We start from the raw sequence: 26,496 nt of genomic DNA on the forward strand, positions 1-26,496 counted from the left end.
ATCCTCCTCCCGACCCCTCTATCCTCCTCTGGACCCTTCTATTCTCCTCCGGACCCTTCTATTCTCCATAGGACCCTTCTATCCTCCTCCCGACCCCTCTATCCTCCTCTGGACCCTTCTATTCTCCTCCGGACCCTTCTATTCTCCCCTGGAAGCCTCTATCCTTCCCCAGATCCATCCGTTATGCTCCAGGCCCCTCTATCCCCTCCTCCAGGTGATGACATCATCAATATCCCAGGTGTGACATCATAGTTCCGGAGGCTTCTAGGGTAGATGTTACTGTGATATCGCTGGGTGTCGGCTCCATCGCCGCTCATTGTCAGGATGTGAAAAATCATGAAATCCCTCGGCTCTTATAGTTGGGGACGTATAGAGATACAGGAACTGCGGAACCTCAAGGGTTAAGTCATAGGGAGCGTCCGCAACTATAAGAGCCGAGGGATTTCATGATTTTTCACATCCTGACAATGAGCGGCGATGGAGCCGACACCCAGCGATATCACAGTAACATCTACCCTAGAAGCCTCCGGAACTATGATGTCACACCTGGGATATTGATGATGTCATCACCTGGCGACCTGTTGTTGTTCTATATATGACTTGTATTGTGGTAAGATTAATACAGTGAGAAACTGAGAGCGCCGAGATACAAGACATGATGAGGGCAGCTCTGGGTGTGACTGGAGTATAAGACATGATGGAGGCAGCTCTGGGTGTGACTGGAGTATAAGACATGATGGAGGCAGCTCTGGGTGTGACTGGAGTATAAGACATGATGGAGGCAGCTGTGGGTGTGACTGGAGTATAAGACATGATGGAGGCAGCTGTGGGTGTGACTGGAGTATAAGACATGATGGAGGCAGCTCTGGATATGACTGGAGTATAAGACATGATGGAGGCGGCTGTCGGTGTGACTGGAGTATAAGACATGATGGAGGCAGCTCTGGGTGTGACTGGAGTATAAGACATGATGGAGGCAGCTCTGGATATGACTGGAGTATAAGACATGATGGAGGCAGCTGTGGGTGTGACTGGAGTATAAGACATGATGGAGGCAGCTGTGGGTGTGACTGGAGTATAAGACATGATGGAGGCAGTGTGGGTGTGACTGGAGTATAAGACATGATGGAGGCAGCTCTGGGTGTGACTGGAGTATAAGACATGATGGAGGCAGCTGTGGGTGTGACTGGAGTATAAGACATGATTGAGGCAGCTCTGGATGTGACTGGAGTATAAGACATGATGGAGGCAGCTCTGGATGTGACTGGAGTATAAGACATGATGGAGGCAGCTGTGTGTGTGACTGGAGTATAAGACATGATGGAGGCAGCTGTGGGTGTGATTGGAGTATAAGACATGATGGAGGCAGCTCTGGCTGTGACTGGAGTATAAGACATGATGGAGGCAGCTCTGGGTGTGACTGGAGTATAAGACATGATGGAGGCGGCTGTCGGTGTGACTGGAGTATAAGACATGATGGAGGCAGCTCTGGGTGTGACTGGAGTATAAGACATGATGGAGGCAGCTCTGGATATGACTGGAGTATAAGACATGATGGAGGCAGCTGTGGGTGTGACTGGAGTATAAGACATGATGGAGGCAGTGTGGGTGTGACTGGAGTATAAGACATGATGGAGGCAGCTCTGGGTGTGACTGGAGTATAAGACATGATGGAGGCAGCTGTGGGTGTAACTGGAGTATAAGACATGATTGAGGCAGCTCTGGATGTGACTGGAGTATAAGACATGATGGAGGCAGCTCTGGATGTGACTGGAGTATAAGACATGATGGAGGCAGCTGTGTGTGTGACTGGAGTATAAGACATGATGGAGGCAGCTGTGGGTGTGACTGGAGTATAAGACATGATGGAGGCAGCTCTGGCTGTGACTGGAGTATAAGACATGATGGAGGCAGCTGTGGGTGTGACTGGAGTATAAGACATGATGGAGGCAGCTGTGGGTGTGACTGGAGTATAAGACATGATGGAGGCAGCTCTGGGTGTGACTGGAGTATAAGACATGATGGAGGCAGCTCTGGATGTGACTGGAGTATAAGACATGATGGAGGCAGCTGTGGGTGTGACTGGAGTATAAGACATGATGGAGGCAGCTTTGGTTGTGACTGGAGTATAAGACATGATGGAGGCGGCTGTCGGTGTGACTGGAGTATAAGACATGATGGAGGCGGCTGTCGGTGTGACTGGAGTATAAGACATGATGGAGGCAGCTCTGGGTGTGACTGGAGTATAAGACATGATGGAGGCAGTGTGGGTGTGACTGGAGTATAAGACATGATGGAGGCAGCTGTGGGTGTGACTGGAGTATAAGACATGATGGAGGCAGCTGTGGGTGTGACTGGAGTATAAGACATGATGGAGGCAGCTGTGGGTGTGACTGGAGTATAAGACATGATAGAGGCAGCTCTGGGTGTGACTGGAGTATAAGACATGATGGAGGCAGCTGTGGGTGTGACTGGAGTATAAGACATGATAGAGGCAGCTCTGGGTGTGACTGGAGTATAAGACATGATGGAGGCAGCTGTGGGTGTGACTGGAGTATAAGACATGATGGAGGCAGCTGTGGGTGTGACTGGAGTATAAGACATGATGGAGGCAGCTCTGGATGCGACTGGAGTATAAGACATGATGGAGGGCGGCTGTCGGTGTGACTGGAGTATAAGACATGATGGAGGCGGCTGTCGGTGTGACTGGAGTATAAGACATGATGGAGGCAGCTCTGGGTGTGACTGGAGTATAAGACATGATAGAGGCAAGCTCTGGGTGTGACTGGAGTATAAGACATGATGGAGGCAGCTGTGGGTGTGACTGGAGTATAAGACATGATGGAGGCAGCTGTGGGTGTGACTGGAGTATAAGACATGATGGAGGCAGCTGTGGGTGTGACTGGAGTATAAGACATGATGGAGGCAGCTGTGGGTGTGACTGGAGTATAAGACATGATGGAGGCAGCTGTGGGTGTGACTGGAGTATAAGACATGATGGAGGCAGCTCTGGATGCGACTGGAGTATAAGACATGATGGAGGCGGCTGTCGGTGTGACTGGAGTATAAGACATGATGGAGGCGGCTGTCGGTGTGACTGGAGTATAAGACATGATGGAGGCAGCTCTGGGTGTGACTGGAGTATAAGACATGATAGAGGCAGCTCTGGGTGTGACTGGAGTATAAGACATGATGGAGGCAGCTGTGGGTGTGACTGGAGTATAAGACATGATGGAGGCAGCTGTGGGTGTGACTGGAGTATAAGACATGATGGAGGCAGCTGTGGGTGTGACTGGAGTATAAGACATGATGGAGGCAGCTGTGGGTGTGACTGGAGTATAAGACATGATGGAGGCAGCTCTGGATGTGACTGGAGTATAAGACATGATGGAGGCAGCTCTGGATGCGACTGGAGTATAAGACATGATGGAGGCAGCTGTGGGTGTGACTGGAGTATAAGACATGATGGAGGCAGCTGTGGGTGTGACTGGAGTATAAGACATGATGGAGGCAGCTCTGGATGTGACTGGAGTATAAGACATGATGGAGGCAGCTCTGGATGTGACTGGAGTATAAGACATGATGGAGGCAGCTCTGGGTGTGACTGGAGTATAAGACATGATGAGAGCAGCTCTGTGTGTGACTGGAGTATAAGACATGATGGAGGCAGCTGTGGGTGTGACTGGAGTATAAGACATGATGGAGGCAGCTGTGGGTGTGACTGGAGTATAAGACATGATGGAGGCAGCTGTGGGTGTGACTGGAGTATAAGACATGATGGAGGCAGCTCTGGGTGTGACTGGAGTATAAGACATGATGGAGGCAGCTCTGGGTGTGACTGGAGTATAAGACATGATGGAGGCAGCTCTGGGTGTGACTGGAGTATAAGACATGATGGAGGCAGCTGTGGGTGTGACTGGAGTATAAGACATGATGGAGGCAGCTCTGGGTGTGACTGGAGTATACGACATGATGGAGGCAGCTCTGGGTGTGACTGGAGTATAAGACATGATGGAGGCAGCTGTGGATGTGACTGGAGTATAAGATATGGAGGCAGCTGTGGGTGTGACTGGAGTATAAGACATGATGGAGGCGGCTGTGGGTGTGACTGGAGTATAAGACATGATGGAGGCAGCTCTGGGTGTGACTGGAGTATAAGACATGATGGAGGCAGCTGTGTGTGTGACTGGAGTATAAGACATGATGGAGGCAGCTGTGGGTGTGATTGGAGGATAAGACATGATGGAGGCAGCTCTGGGTGTGACTGGAGGTATATACATATACAGGACCCACACACACCATCATCCTCCCCATGGCCGGCAGTGTCTCTTATTCACCTGGAGACTTTGTCTTCGCTGGTGTCTGAGAAATGAGAAATATTCTGGAGACAAAGCCTGTACAGAGCGGACACTTACACAGAGGGGAGTTTGTTACAATGTGTCAGTGCAGATAAATGGCTGAGGATTCCATCCAGTGCAGCATTGTTAGGTGCGGTGCTGCCCCCTGCTGGTGCTGATGCAGATTACAGGCTTTTCTCCTATCAGAGGCTCGGGCTCACACCTGATACTACATGTAGGGGAGACCCCGCGGACACAGAGAACGAGGAAGGGAAACCTGGACAATATTTGGCAGAACCAGGTGGATTTTTCTTTCAAATTTAATAACAAGACAACGGGGAGAATCCTTCTTATAGGGGGAGAATATACCACTTCTTATATACATCCCTTTAGATAGGGATGGTGGGTTCACCAGGCGTCTAGGAGTTGTCCCCAGGTCGTTCCTTCTTACTGACCGGATCCCTCGGAGCCCAGTACCAGCCGTCCCGCTCCCACACTAACACAGCGACAGGAAGACCAGGCTTATAAACCCAACACTTTTATTAATTCTCCATAGAAGTAGATGAGATGAAGAGATATAAAGGCAACGTCACACAACAACAGCTGACTGGGAGATTCCCTTTATAAGAAAAAGCCATTTATTAATACTCCTCTCTTATAATATATTTTGTGCGTTATAAACTCTATTATACTTTCTCTCTGTTCTCATAGATCTGTAAACACATTGTACGCAGCGTCCGTCAGAGAACATGGACGGAAAACATTCCCCAATGATACCATTTATTCTCCAAAAAGAAGAGACAGGATCAAAAAATACATATAGAAAAAAAACAAACGTGTAATTAGCTTATTACATTCCACGAGATGAGAGATTCCTTTGGTTATTCACATTTATTATGGAGTCAAGCCAAAGAAAAAAGACTAAGCGACTTCCCTCACCTAAGCTCCCCAGAGATCCAGGGGTGAAGTCTCATATATATATATATATATATATATATATATATATATATATATATATATATATAATATGAGATAATCATTGAGGGGAAGGGGAATTTCAGCTGCCCACCCTTTTGTTATTAGGGAGATAAGGTGGTACCAGAGGCACCAGAATAGGAGTAAGGAGTCTGGCAGTGCCTTTCCCCCACTCATCCCTGTATGACTACCTTTACAGAAAACCCACAAAAAAATGTAATCTTATAGGTAAAGTAGGGACGTCAGGGGGTCCCACAACTATCAGCTGAGACAAGGAATCAGTGGGGTCATTGGGCGGCGGTGGCAAAGCTATAACAAAGAAGCTGCTCAACTGCGGGTGCTTATTATTATTATTATTATTATTATTTTATAGCATTTCCTTCAGCTACTTTTATTTCCTCCTGGACATTACTTGTGCAGAGTCCCTTTAAGGCCATTTTGGCATCATAAGAAGTAAGCACCCCGACCTCTATGCGGAGGCTTCTGCTCGGAGTCTGAAGTCTAAGGGGGTTTCCGCTCTGAGTTGGGGGGCTTCCAGTCTAAATTTGGGGGAGGGGGTGTACCTCCACTCTGGGTCTGGCTATTCAGGATTACATTCCCCCTCTAGGAGACAATTTCCCATCAGTTTGGCTTCTCTCATAATAGAAAGTCATCTCCTATAAGACAATCCCTTTAATAACTGCAAACCCCAGCAGGCAGTGCCGATAAGTCGGGGTGCTCCGGTGAGCTCGGCTACTCTCATACACGTCCCCTTAGAGTTGCCCTTTAGGCCCTGACCACATGTTCCTGCCTCATACATTACTATACATACATTACTCTCCTTCGATCGATTTGACACAAATCTGAAGCCAGAAACACATGGACCCTGCGGGATCCTCCATGTCCCGATGTGGCCGGGAAGGAGACGTCACACACACCGTGATCCCGACCGTCATACAAAAATATAACATTCCAAAAATATTCTCTTAATATCTCTAAAATCAGACGATCACCCGACACCTTTACCGGCTCAACGACCAGATGGGGTTCTTGCTACCCTGTTATGGGGCGAGTATCTGCAACTACCCCAAGAGCTGCAATCTGACTGCAGTGAGGACAAAGTCATCTCTATATAGGAGGAGTGCGCTACGCAACAGCGAAGAGAAACAGCTGCAGTACGTGCGAGTGATGTGAGCGTGCAAATGGGAGCAACAAGGCACTTAGACAAGTAGCAGGGGAGGCAACAACGACAAAGTGCATGACGTACAGCAGCCAGGGACCGCAATTGAGACCGCAGTGGAGACGGCAGTGGGGGCCGCAGTGAAGACCGCAATTGGGGCCGCAGTGAAGACCGCAATTGAGACCACAGTGGGGATCGCAGTGGGGGCCGCAATGGAGACCCCAATGGTGATCCTCCCATCAACAGCAAAGCCCTTTGGTCCCTCTGCAGATTACAGAGCAGCCACAGCCCAGACAGGCCCGACAGCCGTGACATAGGGGGATTTTACACATAACACAGATGCAACAGTATAGGCCGCAATGGATACAACCCGGTGATCAAGGATGCAGTCAGTTCCCATCATTAGACTTGGCGGCCTAAGAAGTTTATTAAAGTCACATGATAAAAACCCCTGCAGCACAACAACCTTTCTAATATAGCAATGCAGTTCTCCTCCTCACCACCAGGGGCAGCAGCTGTACACTCTCTGAGCACAGTGCAGCAGATGACACTCTTTACTATCAGGATTTATTCTACTCTGTTATATATCATTGTGGCTAAAGCTTTGTTTTCTTAGGTAATACTTAGGCGGTATAAGGGAGGGGCTTTTCCCAATATAGACCCCCACTGAAGTGACGACGTACATCTATACAGATACCAAGAAGGTCTGGATCTACCTACCCCCAATAGTCAATATGGTGACAATCATTATATAAGCCGCCCTGTATACTAGAGGCTCTCTAGCGCCCCCTTCCCTGTAGGGCGACTAATAGAGGCAGCACTAGGGGGCCATTTCCTTTTCTTATACAGGACAGCATTGCATGGCTTATAAGACTCCTTATTCCGGCTCCGTCCTCTCCCCACATTCCCCCTCGATCCGGAGCAATTGCTCAAAAAATGGATATAAAAAAAAATAAAGCTTTTATCTTGGAAGTTTAGTTGATAATGGATTAACACATTTACATGAACACTTAAAGGAGTATTCCTATCCCCAAAAATCACCCCCTATCAAGGCTAATGGGCGGGGGAAGGATTGCTGAGACCCCCGGCACGAAACGACCCCCCGCCCCCCCCCCCCAATGAATGCAGCGCACCCCACTACACGGCCTCAATGTAATACAGAAACTACATTACAGCAAATCCATTGACGCTCTTGTTACTATGGCTCATGGTGTGAAGACGCACCCGACCCTGTACGCTGCCATCTCCTCACATTTCCCTTATTGCCTTGCAGACAGAATATTTCTGGGTTACAGAGGAAATAAAACTTACAAACAGCACCAGATCCCCAATGGCAAGGATGGGGTTAAAGTGTGCACGCGTGTGTGTGTGTGTGTGTATTCCCTTTAATTCCCTTCTTAGCATGAGATCTGCCTGAAGCATGAGATAAAGTGCTCATAGTACCAGTCCCTATGGCTACAGACCAACACGAATGTGCAGACGTCATCACAGCGGAGGAACCCCGGCCCGACGGAAGACACGCAGACGTCCTTAGAGGAGGACTCTGCTTCTGAGGAACACCTCTACAACATTACACAGTTAGCATCATATGGACGCGCCCCCCAGTCACACCCAGAGCCGCACTCATCATCGTGGAAGATCACCTAGACCGGCAGAATTTTGAATGCAGCTCTGGAGGTGGCTGGAGTATCAGTCGGTATCAGTACACAATGCTCACAGTTATGTATAGGATGACACTGTGAAATGAAGTTAAAGTGCAGCCGGTTAGTCTCCTCGGAGGATAAGTCTGGTTAATACTCAATGTTTTACAATGATTTGCTGGTGCGAAGCTAAAATGCAGCGGTGTTACCATGACAGAACCTGTGCGTTAGGACACCCAGGTGAAGTAGGCCACTTCGTCTAAGTCCACGGGGTAGTCCGTCAGAAGTATCGGAGTCCTTTGGTAAAGTTCCCCTTTGTAGCTGCGCCATTTGCCGGCAGGAAGGTAGACGTCGCGCTCCTGCTTCCCTGGCTCCAGCACCGGGGCCACCATTAAGGTGTCTCCAATCAAAAACTGAGAATCTATTTTGTGGGCGGCTTCATCGTTGGGAGAAATCCACCAAATTGGCCGAATGATGGGATCTCCAGTGTCGGTGACTTCTCCGGCAAGTTCCAGCAACAGAGGAGCAACCAAAGACTCGTGGATGCGGGTGAATTTCTGAGCAATCTCAATGACTTCTTTATCGAAGAACCAGGGCGGGATGGAGAACTGCATGGTGGGCATGAAGGCCGAGAGCTCCAGCCAGCGGATGTAAAGCTCCTTCGTATCCTTGGAGAAGTTGGTGTAAGCGTTCCCCCCGATCATATCCGGCAAGATGAAGGGATAGCCCAGCATACTGATGGTCAGGACTGTGGGGATCAGGGACCTCAGCCCCAACTCATAGCCCCATTCCGAATTACGGTCAATGATTCTGAAGAAACACGAAATGTTTTGAGACTGATAACCGACTCGGAGCTCGGCAAGGTCATAAAACTGGTCGGCCATTTCGGAGTACCTCCTGCTGAACATGTTGGGATCGGCCAAGGGTTGGTAAGTGCTGAATTGATGGGGGAGATAACTGGTTTCACCGGCGTCAAACTTGAAGGATGAAATACCATACTTTGTTCTCAGCTGCCTCAGGTTGCTCTGGAACCACTCTTTAGTGCTGGGATTCGTAAAATCCAAGATGGCACCAATCCCATTCCACCACTGGACCATGGCTGGCAGCTGACCACTGGGCTCCTTCACAAAGAGACCCCGCTCTATGCCAATGCCAAAGTTGGAGGAGTTATAGTTGATGAAAGGATGAATCCACAGGGTCACCTTGAAGCCGTCCTCCTTCAGCTTTTTGAACATGGCCGGAGCATCAGGAAACTTCAAGGGGTCAAAGTCAAAGTCTCCGTAGTATTTGGAGTACTGGTCGTCTATTTCTATGTGACTATAATTGAACTGGTATTTCTTTATACTCTCGGTGTAGTTCAGGAGTTTCTCCTGGTTGATGTCGGTCTTGAACTGCACCCATGTGGACCAGATTGGATACTTGAAGGCACTTTCGGATGGGATCCTGGTCGGCTTGTTGAAGTACCTCCTCACCATGTACTTGTGGATGGAGGTGACGTCTGATCCCACACACACCCTATAGCTCAGCTCAGGGAAGGGCTGTTTGCCGGGAGGAGGTTTATACGGGGAATCTTTATATCTCGCCTCAAAGAAAAACACCTTTTCGGTGCTGTTCCACCCGAGATGGAAGGGGACCGAGGCGTTAATTTTAATTGCCGTTGCATTGGAGGAGAGCCAGTAGCTTTCTAAGATTCCACCAAAACCGTCTCTTAACAAGGTGACGTCACCGGTCACAAAGGGTTTGGGTTCTTGGTATCCGGTTAACCTGATGGGCCAGTGCTGTGTCCGCATTTCAGCCCCTCCGTACCAGTAAGCGTTATCCCAGTACATGGTGTGCAAGACGGACGTATCGGCCACAAACTCCTCCCAGCGTACCCGGTAACACATGACTGTAGCCTTATCCTTGATGACCGTCTGGACGAAAAACTTCAAGGGCCCCTTCTCGGATCTGGTGCAGGATAGAATCTCCCCATATTTTGCGCAGGAATCTAGATCTAGGACCCCGGACTGGAAGGCCATCCTGAAGACCACCCTGCCCTGGTGGTTGTGGATGACGAAGCCATCTTTCTTCAGGTACAGCAGCTCTGTCTTCAGGCGGTCGGCTTTGCGCAGGGAGATGGAGTAGTAGCACCAGGAGACCACAGCACCGATGACCAAGACGATGCCCAGCAAGATGGCGCCAATCAACGGCTTCTGCTCCTTCGGCACCTTCTGCTTGACCGGAGTCACGTTCTCGGGCAGGAAGGTGTACATGATGGACGGACGGAAAGGCTATCTCCTCTACTCCGGGTTACAGAGGATTCTGCAGGCCTGAAAACCAAAGACAATTGAATTAGAAGATGTAGAATCAAAAAAAAGGTTTGAGTTTTTGCACCCTTACATATATACACCTCCATATATATTAACCCGTATGTATATATATCCCCCTTATATAATCACCCTTATGTATATACACAACCCTTATATATTCACCCATATGTATATATATCACCCGTATGTATATATATCCCCCTTATATAATCACCCTTATGTATATACACAACCCTTATATATTCACCCATATGTATATACACAACCCTTATATATTCACCCATATGTATATATATCACCCTTATATAATCACCCTTATGTATATACACAACCCTTATATATTCACCCATATGTATATATATCACCCATATGTATATATATCACCCTTATATAGTAACCCTTATGTATATACACCCCCATATGTATTCACCCGTATGTATATATATCACCCATATGTATATATATAATCCATATGTATATATATCACCCTTAAGTATATACACCCCCTTATATATTCTCCAGCATGTATATACACAACCCATATACATTCAAACCTTTGCATATACACCCCCTTCCTTATACAACCTGGAGATGATGCTAGCAGAGACAGGAGGTGTAATGGAGGGGCCGCCTGTGTCTGGAGATGGTGCTGGCAGAGACAGGAGGTGTAATGGAGGGGCCGCCTGTGTCTGGGGATGGGGGAGCAGAGACAGGAGGTGTAATGGAGGGGCCGCCTGTGTCTGGAGATGGTGCGAGCAGAGACAGGAGGTGTAATGGAGGGGCCGCCTGTGTCTGGAGATGGTGCGGGCAGAGACAGGAGGTGTAATGGAGGGGCCGCCTGTGTCTGGAGATGGGGGGGGGCAGAGACAGGAGGAGTAATGGAGGGGCCGCCTGTGTCTGGAGATTGGGGGGGGGCAGAGACAGGAGGAGTAATGGAGGGGCCGTCTGTGTCTGGAGATGGTGCGGGCAGAGACAGGAGGTGTAATGGAGGGGCCGCCTGTGTCTGGAGATGGTGCGGGCAGAGACAGGAGGTGTAATGGAGGGGCCGCCTGTGTCTGGAGATGGTGCGGGCAGAGACAGGAGGTGTAATGGAGGGGCCGTCTGTGTCTGGAGATGGTGCGGGCAGAGACAGGAGGTGTAATGGAGGGGCAGCCTGTGTCTGGAGATGGTGCGGGCAGAGACAGGAGGTGTAATGGAGGGGCCGCCTGTGTCTGGAGATGGGGGGGGGGGGGGGCAGAGACAGGAGGTGTAATGGAGGGGCCGCCTGTGGGGGGGGGGGAGCAGAGACAGGAGGTGTAATGGAGGGGCAGCCTGTGTCTGGGGAGGCAGAGACAGGAGGTGTAATGGAGGGGCCGCCTGTGTCTGGAGATGGTGCGGGCAGAGACAGGAGGTGTAATGGAGGGGCCGCCTGTGTCTGGAGATGGGGGGGGGGGGGGCAGAGACAGGAGGTGTTATGGAGGGGCCGCCTGTGTCTGGAGATGGGGGGGGGGGGGGGGCAGAGACAGGAGGTGTAATGGAGGGGCCGCCTGTGTCTGGAGATGGTGCGGGCAGAGACAGGAGGTGTAATGGAGGGGCCGCCTGTGTCTGGAGATGGGGGGGCAGAGACAGGAGGTGTAATGGAGGGGCCGCCTGTGTCTGGAGATGGGGGAGCAGAGACAGGAGGTGTAATGGAGGGGCCGCCTGTGTATGGAGATGAGGGGGCAGAGACAGGAGGTGTAATGGAGGGGCCGCCTGTGTCTGGAGATGGGGGGGGGGGGGGCAGAGACAGGAGGTGTTATGGAGGAGCCGCCTGTGTCTGGAGATGGTGCGGGCAGAGACAGGAGGTGTAATGGAGGGGCCGCCTGTGTCTGGAGATGGGGGAGCAGAGACAGGAGGTGTAATGGAGGGGCCGCCTGTGTCTGGAGATGGGGGGGGGGGCAGAGACAGGAGGTGTAATGGAGGGGCAGCCTGTGTCTGGGGAGGCAGAGACAGGAGGTGTAATGGAGGGGCCGCCTGTGTCTGGAGATGGTGCGGGCAGAGACAGGAGGTGTAATGGAGGGGCCGCCTGTGTCTGGAGATGGGGGGGGGGGCAGAGACAGGAGGTGTAATGGAGGGGCCGCCTGTGTCTGGAGATGGGGGGGGGGCAGAGACAGGCGGTGTAATGGAGGGGCCGCCTGTGTCTGGAGATGGTGCGGGCAGAGACAGGAGGTATAATGGAGGGGGCCGCCTGTGTCTGGAGATGGTGCGGGCAGAGACAGGAGGTGTAATGGAGGGGCCGCCTGTGTCTGGAGATGGGGGAGCAGAGACAGGAGGTGTAATGGAGGGGCCGCCTGTGTCTGGAGATGGTGCGGGCAGAGACAGGAGGTGTAATAGAGGGGCCGCCTGTGTCTGGAGATGGGGGGGGGGCAGAGACAGGAGGTGTTATGGAGGGGCCGCCTGTGTCTGGAGATGGGGGGGGGGGCAGAGACAGGAGGTGTAATGGAGGGGCCGCCTGTGTCTGGAGATGGGGGGGGGGGGGGCAGAGACAGGAGGTGTAATGGAGGGGCCGCCTGTGTCTGGAGATGGTGCGAGCAGAGACAGGAGGTGTAATGGAGGGGCCGCCTGTGTCTGGAGATGGGGGGGGGGGGGGGCAGAGACAGGAGGTGTAATGGAGGGGCCGCCTGTGTCTGGAGATGGGGGGGGGGGGGGGGGCAGAGACAGGAGGTGTAATGGAGGGGCCGCCTGTGTCTGGAGATGGGGGGGGGGGCAGAGACAGGAGGTGTAATGGAGGGGCCGCCTGTGGGGGGGGGGGGAGGGGAGGAGGAGGAGACGGAGACCTTTGGCCAGGAGTCAGGTGACTCTCAGCGCTCTAGAGCTGTGAAGGTTGTGACAATGTGCCAGGGACTGAGGCTATTTATATGGGGGGGGGGGCAGACGCCAACATCACACCGTCCCCTTATTAACCGCGCAACTTAGAACCATGAGCGCCGGACCCCCTGACAGAGCAGGACCCCCCCACCCATCACTGTGTACATGGAGACATTCTGCAGCTCTGTATCAGGGGAGGAGGGGGTCTCACAGCTGAGGGTCTGCTGCAGTGTAACACAGACTCAGGAGGTGGGCGGAGCTTACAGGGGACTGTTGGCGCCCCAAACTACAACTCCCAGCATGCCCTGCTTCCATCTACTGTACAGCCCCTCTATGTGTTACACAAGTACAACTCCCAGCATGCCCTGCTTCCATCTACTGTACAGCTCCTCTATGTTACACAACTACAACTCCCAGCATGCCCTGCTTCCATCTACTGTACAGCTCCTCTATGTTACACAACTACAACTCCCAGCATGCCCTGTGGCCTGATCTCCTGACTCTGGATACACAGGGTGAGGGGCAGAGAGCAGGAGTACAGGCCGCAGGGCAGGGAGGGGTTAATGTTACAGCTGACACGATACAATGTAACAACTCTCTTAAAGTGACAGAAGATAATAAGTATCAGAGAACCCAGCGGAGCCAGGACCCAGGAGGAGCCGGGATAGAAGCCCCGGACACAGACGGTACTCACACGGAGAGGACGCCGCCCGGAGCCCGATATATCCCGGGACACAAACAGCCTCATGTGACCGGAGAGAGGAGCAGGGTCACGTGACACCAGAGCACAGGCCCCGCCCCCCGAGCAAAGATCACAGGACGGAGCAAAGTCTGCAGAACCTGCACAACCGGGAGCAGCGACCGACAGAGCACCGTGCTGCACCCCATACCCCTCCACCTGCACCCCATACCACTGCACCTGCACCCCATACCACTGCACCTGCACCCCATACCCCTCCACCTGTACCTGCACCCCATACCACTCCACCTGCACCTGCACCCCATACCCCTCCACCTGCACCCCATACCACTCCACCTGCACCTGCACCCCATACCCCTCCACCTGCACCCCATACCACTCCACCTGCACCTGCACCCCATACCCCTCCACCTGCACCCCATACCCCTCCACCTGTACCTGCACCCCATACCCCTCCACCTGCATCTGCACCCCATACCACTCCACCTGCATCTGCACCCCATACCCCTCCACCTGTACCTGCACCCCATACCCCTCCACCTGCATCTGCACCCCATACCACTCCACCTGCATCTGCACCCCATACCCCTCCACCTGCACCCCATACCACTCCACCTGTACCTGCACCCCTCCACCTGTACCTGCACCTGCACCCCATACCCCTCCACCTGTACCTGCACCCCATACCACTCCACCTGTACCTGCACCCCTCCACCTGTACCTGTACCTGCACCCCATACCACTCCACCTCCACCTGCACCCCATACCCCTCCACCTGCACCCCATACCCCTCCACCTGCACCCCATACCACTCCACCTGCACCTGCACCCCATACCACTCCACCTGCACCTCATACCACTCCACCTGCACCTGCACCCCATACCACTCCACCTGCACCTGCACCCCATACCACTCCACCTGCACCTCATACCACTCCACCTGCACCCCATACCCCTCCACCTGTACCTGCACCGCATACCCCTCCACCTGTACCTGCACCCCATACCCCTCCACCTGTACCTGCACCCCATACCACTCCACCTGTACCTGCACCCCATACCCCTCCACCTGTACCTGCACCCCATACCCCTCCACCTGTACCTGCACCCCATACCACTCCACCTGTACCTGCACCCCATACCACTCCACCTGTACCTGCACCCCATACCCCTCCACCTGCACCCCATACCCCTCCACCTGTACCTGCACCCCATACCCCTCCACCTGTACCTGCACCCCATACCCCTCCACCTGTACCTGCACCCCATACCCCTCCACCTGCACCTCATACCACTCCACCTGCACCCCATACCCCTCCACCTGTACCTGCACCCCATACCCCTCCACCTGTACCTGCACCCCATACCCCTCCACCTGTACCTGCACCCCATACCCCTCCACCTGTACCTGCACCCCATACCCCTCCACCTGTACCTGCACCCCATACCCCTCCACCTGTACCTGCACCCCATACCCCTCCACCTGTACCTGCACCCCATACCCCTCCACCTGTACCTGCACCCCATACCCCTCCACCTGCACCCCATACCCCTCCACCTGCACCCCATACCCCTCCACCTGCACCCCATACCACTCCACCTGTACCTGCACCCCATACCACTCCACCTGCACCCCATACCCCTCCACCTGTACCTGCACCCCATACCCCTCCACCTGTACCTGCACCCCATACCCCTCCACCTGCACCCCATACCCCTCCACCTGTACCTGCACCCCATACCCCTCCACCTGTACCTGCACCCCATACCCCTCCACCTGTACCTGCACCCCATACCCCTCCACCTGTACCTGCACCCCATACCCCTCCACCTGTACCTGCACCCCATACCCCTCCACCTGTACCTGCACCCCATACCCCTCCACCTGTACCTGCACCCCATACCCCTCCACCTGTACCTGCACCCCATACCCCTCCACCTGTACCTGCACCCCATACCCCTCCACCTGCACCCCATACCCCTCCACCTGTACCTGCACCCCATACCCCTCCACCTGTACCTGCACCCCATACCCCTCCACCTGCACCCCATACCCCTCCACCTGTACCTGCACCCCATACCCCTCCACCTGCACCCCATACCACTGCACCTGTACCTGCACCCCATACCCCTCCACCTGCACCCCATACCCCTCCACCTGCACCCATACCCCTCCACCTGCACCCCATACCCCTCCACCTGCACCCCATACCACTCCACCTGCACCCCATACCCCTCCACCTGTACCTGCACCCCATACCCCTCCACCTGCACCCCATACCACTCCACCTGCACCCCATACCACTCCACCTGCACCCCATACCCCTCCACCTGTACCCCATACCACTCCACCTGCACCCCATACCACTCCACCTGCACCCCATACCACTCCACCTACACCCCATACCCCTCCACCTGTACCTGCACCCCATACCCCTCCACCTGTACCTGCACCCCATACCACTCCACCTGCACCCCATACCACTCCACCTGCACCCCATACCACTCCACCTGTACCCCATACCCCTCCACCTGTACCCCATACCACTCCACCTACACCCCATACCCCTCCACCTGTACCCCATACCCCTCCACCTGTACCCCATACCACTCCACCTACACCCCATACCCCTCCACCTGTACCTGCACCCCATACCCCTCCACCTGTACCTGCACCCCATACCACTCCACCTGCACCCCATACCACTCCACCTGCACCCCATACCCCTCCACCTGCACCCCATACCCCTCCACCTGCACCCCATACCACTCCACCTGCACCCCATACCACTCCACCTGCACCCCATACCACTCCACCTACACCCCATACCCCTCCACCTGTACCTGCACCCCATACCCCTCCACCTGTACCTGCACCCCATACCACTCCACCTGCACCCCATACCCCTCCACCTGTACCTGCACCCCATACCCCTCCACCTGCACCCCATACCACTCCACCTGCACCCCATACCACTCCACCTGCACCCCATACCACTCCACCTACACCCCATACCCCTCCACCTGTACCTGCACCCCATACCCCTCCACCTGTACCTGCACCCCATACCACTCCACCTGCACCCCATACCCCTCCACCTGTACCTGCACCCCATACCCCTCCACCTGCACCCCATACCACTCCACCTGCACCCCATACCACTCCACCTGCACCCCATACCACTCCACCTACACCCCATACCCCTCCACCTGTACCTGCACCCCATACCCCTCCACCTGTACCTGCACCCCATACCACTCCACCTGCACCCCATACCCCTCCACCTGTACCTGCACCCCATACCCCTCCACCTGCACCCCATACCACTCCACCTGCACCCCATACCACTCCACCTGCACCCCATACCACTCCACTACACCCCATACCCTCCACCTGTACTGCACCCATACCCACCACCTGCACACCTCTCACCTGCACCCCATACCCTCCACCTGCCACCATACCCCTCCACCTCCCCTGCACCCCATACCCCTCCACCTGCACCCCATACCACTCCACTGTACCTCCACCTACACCCCATACCATCCTGCACCCTACCACTCCACCTACACCCCAACCACCTCCACCTGTACCTGCACCCTTACCCCCACCTGTACCTGCACCCCATACCACTCACACCTGCACCCCATACCCCTCCACCTGCCCCCATCCCTCACTACCCCATACCCCTCCCACCTGTACCCACATTACCACTCCACCTGTTACCCTACCACTCACTACACCCCATACCCCTTCCACCTGTACCCCATACCCCTCCCACCTGTACACCATACCACTCCACCTTGCAACCCCAGACCACTCCACCTACAACCCCGATACCCCTCCACCTGTACCTGCACCCCATACACAATCCCCTGCACCCCATACCCCTCCACCTGTACCTGCACCCCATACCCCTCCACCTGCACCCCATACCCCTCCACCTGCACCCCATACCACTCCACCTGCACCCCATACCACTCCACCTGCACCCCATACCACTCCACCTGCACCCCATACCCCTCCACCTGTACCTGCACCCCATACCCCTCCACCTGCACCCCATACCCCTCCACCTGCACCCCATACCCCTCCACCTGCACCCCATACCACTCCACCTGTACCTGCACCCCATACCCCTCCACCTGCACCCCATACCACTCCACCTGCACCCCATACCCCTCCACCTGCACCCCATACCATTCCACCTGCACCCCATACCCCTCCACCTGCGCCCCATACCCCTCCACCTGCACCCCATACCCCTCCACCTGCACCCCATACCCCTCCACCTGCACCCCATACCCCTCCACCTGCACCCCATACCCCTCCACCTGTACCTGCACCCCATACCCCTCCACCTGTACCTGCACCCCATACCCCTCCACCTGCACCCCATACCCCTCCACCTGCACCCCATACCCCTCCACCTGCACCCCATACCCCTCCACCTGCACCCCATACCCCTCCACCTGCACCCCATACCACTCCACCTGCACCCCATACCACTCCACCTACACCCCATACCCCTCCACCTGTACCTGCACCCCATACCCCTCCACCTGTACCTGCACCCCATACCCCTCCACCTGCACCCCATACCCCTCCACCTGTACCTGCACCCCATACCCCTCCACCTGTACCTGCACCCTTACCCCTCCACCTGCACCCCATACCCTCCACCTGTACCTGCACCCCATACCCCTCCACCTGTACCTGCACCCCATACCCCTCCACCTGTACCTGCACCCCATACCCCTCCACCTGTACCTGCACCCCATACCCCTCCACCTGTACCTGCACCCCATACCCCTCCACCTGTACCTGCACCCCATACCCCTCCACCTACACCCCATACCACTCCACCTGTACCTGCACCCCATACCCCTCCACCTGTACCTGCACCCCATACCCCTCCACCTGTACCTGGACCCCATACCCCTCCACCCCATACCCCTCCACCTGTACCTGCACCCCATACCACTCCACCTGTACCTGCACCCCATACCCCTCCACCTGTACCTGCACCCCATACCACTCCACCTGTACCCCATACCCCTCCACCTGCACCCCATACCACTCCACCTGTACCTGCACCCCATACCCCTCCACCTGCACCCCATACCCCTCCACCTGCACCCCATACCCCTCCACCTGCACCCCATACCACTCCACCTACACCCCATACCCCTCCACCTGTACCTGCACCCCATACCACTCCACCTGCACCCCATACCCCTCCACCTGTACCTGCACCCCATACCACTCCACCTGCACCCCATACCCCTCCACCTGTACCTGCACCCCATACCACTCCACCTGTACCTGCACCCCATACCCCTCCACCTGCACCCCATACCACTCCACCTGTACCTGCACCCCATACCCCTCCACCTGTACCTGCACCCCATACCACTCCACCTGTACCTGCACCCCATACCCCTCCACCTGTACCCCATACCCCTCCACCTGTACCTGCACCCCATACCCCTCCACCTGCACCCCATACCCCTCCACCTGCACCCCATACCCCTCCACCTGCACCCCATACCCCTCCACCTGCACCCCATACCCCTCCACCTGCACCCCATACCCCTCCACCTGCACCCCATACCACGCCACCTACACCCCATACCCCTCCACCTGTACCTGCACCCCATACCCCTCCACCTGTACCTGCACCCCATACCTCTCCACCTGTACCTGCACCCCATACCCCTCCACCTGTACCTGCACCCCATACCCCTCCACCTGTACCTGCACCCATACCCCTCCACCTGTACCTGCACCCCATACCCCTCCACCTGTACCTGCACCCCATACCCCTCCACCTGTACCTGCACCCCATACCCCTCCACCTGTACCTGCACCCCATACCACTCCACCTGTACCTGCACCCCATACCCCTCCACCTGCACCCCATACCACTCCACCTGTACCTGCACCCCATACCACTCCACCTGCACCCCATACCACTCCACCTGTACCTGCACCCCATACCACTCCACCTGTACCTGCACCCCATACCCCTGCACCTGCACCCCATACCACTCCACCTGCACCCCATACCCCTCCACCTGTACCTGCACCCCATACCACTCCACCTGCACCCCATACCCCTCCACCTGCACCTGCACCCCATACCCCTCCACCTGTACCTGCACCCCATACCCCTCCACCTGTACCTGCACCCCATACCACTCCACCTGTACCCCATACCCCTCCACCTGCACCCCATACCCCTCCACCTGTACCTGCACCCCATACCCCTCCACCTGTACCTGCACCCCATACCACTCCACCTGCACCCCATACCCCTCCACCTGTACCTGCACCCCATACCCCTCCAACTGTACCTGCACCCCATACCCCTCCACCTGCACCCCATACCCCTCCACCTGTACCTGCACCCCATACCCCTCCACCTGCACCCCATACCACTCCACCTGTACCTGCACCCCATACCCCTCCACCTGTACCTGCACCCCATACCCCTCCACCTGCACCCCATACCCCTCCACCTGCACCCCATACCACTCCACCTGCACCTGCACCCCATACCCCTCCACCTGCACCCCATACCACTCCACCTGTACCTGCACCCCATACCACTCCACCTGTACCTGCACCCCATACCACTCCACCTGCACCCCATACCCCTCCACCTGTACCTGCACCCCATACCCCTCCACCTGTACCTGCACCCCATACCACTCCACCTGTACCTGCACCCCATACCCCTCCACCTGCACCCCATAACCCTCCACCTGCACCCTATACCCCTCCACCTGCACCCCATACCACTCCACCTGTACCTGCACCCCATACCACTCCACCTGTACCCGCACCCCATACCCCTCCACCTGTACCTGCACCCCATACCCCTCCACCTGTACCTGCACCCCATACCCCTCCACCTACACTCCATACCACTCCACCTGTACCTGCACCCCATACCCCTCCACCTGTACCTACACCCCATACCCCTCCACCTGTACCCCATACCCCTCCACCTGTACCCCATACCCCTCCACCTGCACCCCATACCACTCCACCTGTACCTGCACCCCATACCACTCCACCTGTACCTGCACCCCATACCACTCCACCTGCACCCTATACCCCTCCACCTGTACCTGCACCCCATACCACTCCACCTGCACCCCATACCACTCCACCTGCACCCCATACCCCTCCACCTGTACCTGCACCCCATACCACTCCACCTGTACCTGCACCCCATACCACTCCACCTGTACCTGCACCCCATACCACTCCACCTGTACCTGCACCCCATACCACTCCACCTGTACCTGCACCCCATACCCCTCCACCTGCACCCCATACCACTCCACCTGTACCTGCACCCCATACCCCTCCACCTGTACCCGCACCCCATACCCCTCCACCTGTACCTGCACCCCATACCACTCCACCTGTACCTGCACCCCATACCCCTGCACCTGCACCCCATACCACTCCACCTGCACCCCATACCCCTCCACCTGTACCTGCACCCCATACCACTCCACCTGTACCTGCACCCCATACCCCTCCACCTGCACCCCATACCACTCCACCTGTACCTGCACCCCATACCCCTCCACCTGTACCTGCACCCCATACCCCTCCACCTGTACCTGCACCCCATACCCCTCCACCTGTACCTGCACCCCATACCACTCCACCTGTACCTGCACCCCATACCCCTCCACCTGTACCTGCACCCCATACCCCTCCACCTGTACCTGCACCCCATACTCCTCCACCTGTACCTGCACCCCATACCCCTCCACCTGCACCCCATACCCCTCCACCTGTACCTGCACCCCATACCCCTCCACCTGTACCCCATACCCCTCCACCTGTACCTGCACCCCATACCCCTCCACCTGTACCTGCACCCCATACCCCTCCACCTGTACCTGTACCCCATACCCATCCACCTGCACCCCATACCCCTCCACCTGCACCCCATACCCCTCCACCTGCACCCCATACCCCTCCACCTGCACCCTATACCCCTCCACCTATACCTGCACCCCATACCACTCCACCTGTACCTGCACCCCATACCACTCCACCTGCACCCCATACCCCTCCACCTGTACCTGCACCCCATACCACTCCACCTGTACCTGCACCCCATACCACTCCACCTGTACCTGCACCCCATACCCCTCCACCTGCACCCCATACCCCTCCACCTGCACCCCATACCACTCCACCTGTACCTGCACCCCATACCCCTCCACCTGTACCCGCACCCCATACCCCTCCACCTGTACCTGCACCCCATACCACTCCACCTGTACCTGCACCCCATACCCCTGCACCTGCACCCCATACCACTCCACCTGCACCCCATACCCCTCCACCTGTACCTGCACCCCATACCCCTCCACCTGCACCCCATACCACTCCACCTGTACCTGCACCCCATACCCCTCCACCTGTACCTGCACCCCATACCACTCCACCTGTACCTGCACCCCATACCACTCCACCTGTACCTGCACCCCATACCACTCCACCTGTACCTGCACCCCATACCCCTCCACCTGTACCTGCACCCCATACCCCTCCACCTGTACCTGCACCCCATACTCCTCCACCTGTACCTGCACCCCATACCCCTCCACCTGCACCCCATACCCCTCCACCTGTACCTGCACCCCATACCCCTCCACCTGTACCTGCACCCCATACCCCTCCACCTGCACCCCATACCCCTCCACCTGTACCTGCACCCCATACCCCTCCACCTGTACCTGCACCCCATACCCCTCCACCTGTACCTGTACCCCATACCCCTCCACCTGCACCCCATACCCCTCCACCTGCACCCCATACCACTCCACCTGCACCCCATACCCCTCCACCTGCACCCCATACCACTCCACCTGTACCTGCACCCCATACCACTCCACCTGCACCCTATACCCCTCCACCTGTACCTGCACCCCATACCACTCCACCTGCACCCCATACCCCTCCACCTGTACCTGCACCCCATACCACTCCACCTGCACCCCATACCCCTCCACCTGTACCTGCACCCCATACCACTCCACCTGCACCCCATACCCCTCCACCTGTACCTGCACCCCATACCACTCCACCTGCACCCCATACCCCTCCACCTGTACCTGCACCCCATACCACTCCACCTGTACCTGCACCCCATACCCCTCCACCTGTACCTGCACCCCATACCCCTGTACCTGCACCCAATACCACTCCACCTGCACCATATACCACTCCACCTGTACCTGCACCCCATACCACTCCACCTGCACCCCATACCACTCCACCTGTACCTGCACCCCATACCCCTCCACCTGTACCTGCACCCCATACCACTCCACCTGCACCCCATACCCCTCCACCTGTACCTGCACCCCATACCACTCCACCTGCACCCCATACCACTCCACCTGTACCTCCACCCCATACCACTCCACCTGTACCTCCACCCCATACCACTCCACCCCATACCCCTCCACCCCATACCACTCCACCTGTACCTGCACCCCATACCACTCCACCTGTACCTGCACCCCATACCCCTCCACCTGTACCCGCACCCCATACCACTCCACCTGTACCCGCACGCCATACCACTCCACCTGTACCTGCACCCCATACCACTCTACCTGCACCCCATACCCCTCCACCTGTACCTGCACCCCATACCACTCCACCTGTACCTGCACCCCATACCCCTCCACCTGCACCCCATACCCCTGCACCCCATACCCCTCCACCCCATACAACTCCACCTGTACCCTATATTCCTCCACCAGCACCACATACCTGTACACATCTCCTCTCTGCTGCACTCAGTGCTGCTCCACCTGTACACATCTCCTCTCTGCTGCACTCAGTGCTGCTCCACCTGTACACATCTCCTCTCTGCTGCAGTCAGTGCTGCTCCACCTGTACACATTTTCTCTCTGCTGCACTCAGTGCTGCTCCACCTGTACACATCTCCTCTGCTGCACCCAGTGCTGCTCCACCTGTACACATCTCCTCTGCTGCACCCAATGCTGCTCCACCACCTGTACACATCTCTCTGCTGCATTCAATGCTGCTCCACCTGTACACATCTCCTCTCTCTGCTGCACTCAGTGCTGCTCCACCTGTACACATCTCCTCTCTGCTGCACTCAGTGCTGCTCCACCTGTACACATCTCCTCTCTGCTGCACTCAATGCTGCTCCACCTGTACACATCTCCTCTATTGCACTCAATGCTGCTCCAACTGTACACATCTCCTCTCTGCTGCACTCAGTGCTGCTCCACCTGAACACATCTCCTCTGCTGCACTCACTGCTGCTCCACCTGTACACATCTCTCTGCTGCATTCAGTGCTGCTCCACCTGTACACATCTCCTCTGCTGCACCCAGTGCTGCTCCAACTGTACACATTTCCTCTGCTGCACCCAGTGCTGCTCCACCTGTACACATCTCCTCTGCTGCACCCAGTGCTGCTCCACCTGTACACATCTCCTCTGCTGCACTCAGTGCTGCTCCACCTGTACACATCTCTGCTGTACTCAGTGCTACTCCACCTGTACACATCTCTCTGCTGCACCCAGTGCTGCTCCACCTGTACATATCTCCTCGGCTGCACCCAGTGCTGCTCCACCTATACATATCTCCTCTGCTGCACCCAGTGCTGCTCCACCTGTACACATCTCTCTGCTGTACTCAGTGCTGCTCCACCTGTACACATCTCTCTGCTGCATTCAGTGCTGCTCCACCTGTACAAATCTCTCTGCTGCACTCAGTGCTGCTACACCTGTACACATCTCCTCTCTCTGCTGCACTCAGTGCTGCTCCACCTGTACACATCTCTGCTGCACTCAGTGCTGCTACACCTGTACACATTTCCTCTCTGCTGCACTCAGTGCTGCTCCACCTGTACACATCTCTGCTGCACTCAGTGCTGCTTCACCTGTACACATCTCTGCTGCACTCAGTGCTGCTTCACCTGTACACATCTCCTCTCTGCTGCACTCAGTGTTGCTCCACCTGTACACATCTCCTCTGCTGCATTCAGTGCTGCTCCACCTGTACACATCTCCTCTCTCTGCTGCACTCAGTGCTGCTCCACCTGTACACATCTCCTCTCTGCTGCACTCAGTGCTGCTCCACCTGTACACATCTCCTCTCTGCTGCACTCAGTGCTGCTCCACCTGTACACATCTCCTCTCTCTGCTGCACTCAGTGCTGCTCCACCTGTACACATCTCTCTGCTGCATTCAGTGCTGCTCCACCTGTACACATCTCCTCTGCTGCACCCAGTGCTGCTCCACCTGTACACATCTCCTCTCTGCTGCACTCAGTGCTGCTCCACCTGTACACATCTCCTCTCTCTGCTGCACTCAGTGCTGCTCCACCTGTACACATCTCTCTGCTGCACTCAGTGCTGCTCCACCTGTACACATCTCCTCTCTGCTGCACTCAGTGCTGCTCCACCTGTACACATCTCCTCTCTCTGCTGCACTCAGTGCTGCTCCACCTGTACACATCTCCTCTCTCTGCTGCACTCAGTGCTGCTCCACCTGTACACATCTCCTCTCTCTGCTGCACTCAGTGCTGCTCCACCTGTACACATCTCCTCTCTGCTGCACTCAGTGCTGCTCCACCTGTACACATCTCTCTGCTGCATTCAGTGCTGCTCCACCTGTACACATCTCCTCTGCTGCACCCAGTGCTGCTCCACCTGTACACATCTCCTCTCTGCTGCACTCAGTGCTGCTCCACCTGTACACATCTCCTCTCTCTGCTGCACTCAGTGCTGCTCCACCTGTACACATTTCCTCTCTCTGCTGCACTCAGTGCTGCTCCACCTGTACACATCTCTCTGCTGCATTCAGTGCTGCTCCACCTGTACACATCTCCTCTCTCTGCTGCACTCAGTGCTGCTCCACCTGTACACATCTCTCTGCTGCACTCAGTGGTGCTCCACCTGTACACCCTCGGTCACTCACCGTCTCGTCAGCTCCCAGATGTCTCCATTGTTTTGCAGGAAGTGACCGCTGCCCAGGCTCTCAGTGATTGGATGAGAGAGCTGTCACTCCAGAGGAGGTGGGCGGGGTCAGGCTGGGGGATTATGGGAGATGTAGTTCCATGTATCTTGTTTACTTGTTCCTGACATCTACAGAACCGCCCGAGTAATGAGAGGACCCCAAACCCTGTACTGTGTGATACCACCTGCTGAGCCATGTATCTAAGCATAACATGGGGCATACTGTCTGCAGAGCTGTCTATCTAAGCCTATCATGTGATCCTGTCACTTGTTTTGTGTATCTAAGCCTATCCTGTCACGTGTTATGTGTATCTAAGCCTACCCTGTCACTTGTTTGTGTATCTAAGCCTATCCTGTCACGTGTTTTGTGTATCTAAGCCTACCCTGTAACTTGTTTGTGTATCTAAGCCTATCCTGTCACGTGTTTTGTGTATCTAAGCCTACCCTGTCACTTGTTTGTGTATCTAAGCCTATCCTGTCACGTGTTTTGTGTATCTAAGCCTATCCTGTACT

At 55.7% G+C, this 26,496-nt stretch overlaps 1 protein-coding gene across 2 annotated transcripts; it reads right to left on the reverse strand.

Annotated features, from left to right (window-relative positions):
- Positions 1-7,577: 7,577 nt before the first annotated feature.
- Positions 7,578-26,279, reverse strand: MYORG (myogenesis regulating glycosidase). 2 transcript variants are annotated; one of them, XM_069963344.1, is made up of 2 exons: positions 25,946-26,279; positions 7,578-10,420 (listed from the first exon to the last, which is right to left on the reverse strand). In XM_069963344.1, the coding sequence occupies exon 2, from the start codon at positions 10,361-10,363 to the stop codon at positions 8,339-8,341; it is 2,025 nt and encodes a 674-aa protein (XP_069819445.1). In that variant the 5' UTR covers positions 10,364-10,420; positions 25,946-26,279; the 3' UTR covers positions 7,578-8,338. The 2 variants fall into 2 exon arrangements, with proteins under 2 accessions (XP_069819445.1, XP_069819446.1); XM_069963345.1 differs by lacking the exon at positions 25,946-26,279 and adding an exon at positions 13,941-14,023.
- Positions 26,280-26,496: the final 217 nt, after the last annotated feature.

Source organism: Dendropsophus ebraccatus, chromosome 3 (genome assembly GCF_027789765.1).
Source record: "Dendropsophus ebraccatus isolate aDenEbr1 chromosome 3, aDenEbr1.pat, whole genome shotgun sequence".
Lineage (NCBI taxonomy): Eukaryota > Metazoa > Chordata > Amphibia > Anura > Hylidae > Dendropsophus > Dendropsophus ebraccatus.

Bases quoted from the DNA above. Each gene is read 5' to 3' on its own strand.
- MYORG (XM_069963344.1), bottom strand. From the start codon at position 10,363: ATGTACACCTTCCTGCCCGAGAACGTGACTCCGGTCAAGCAGAAGGTG.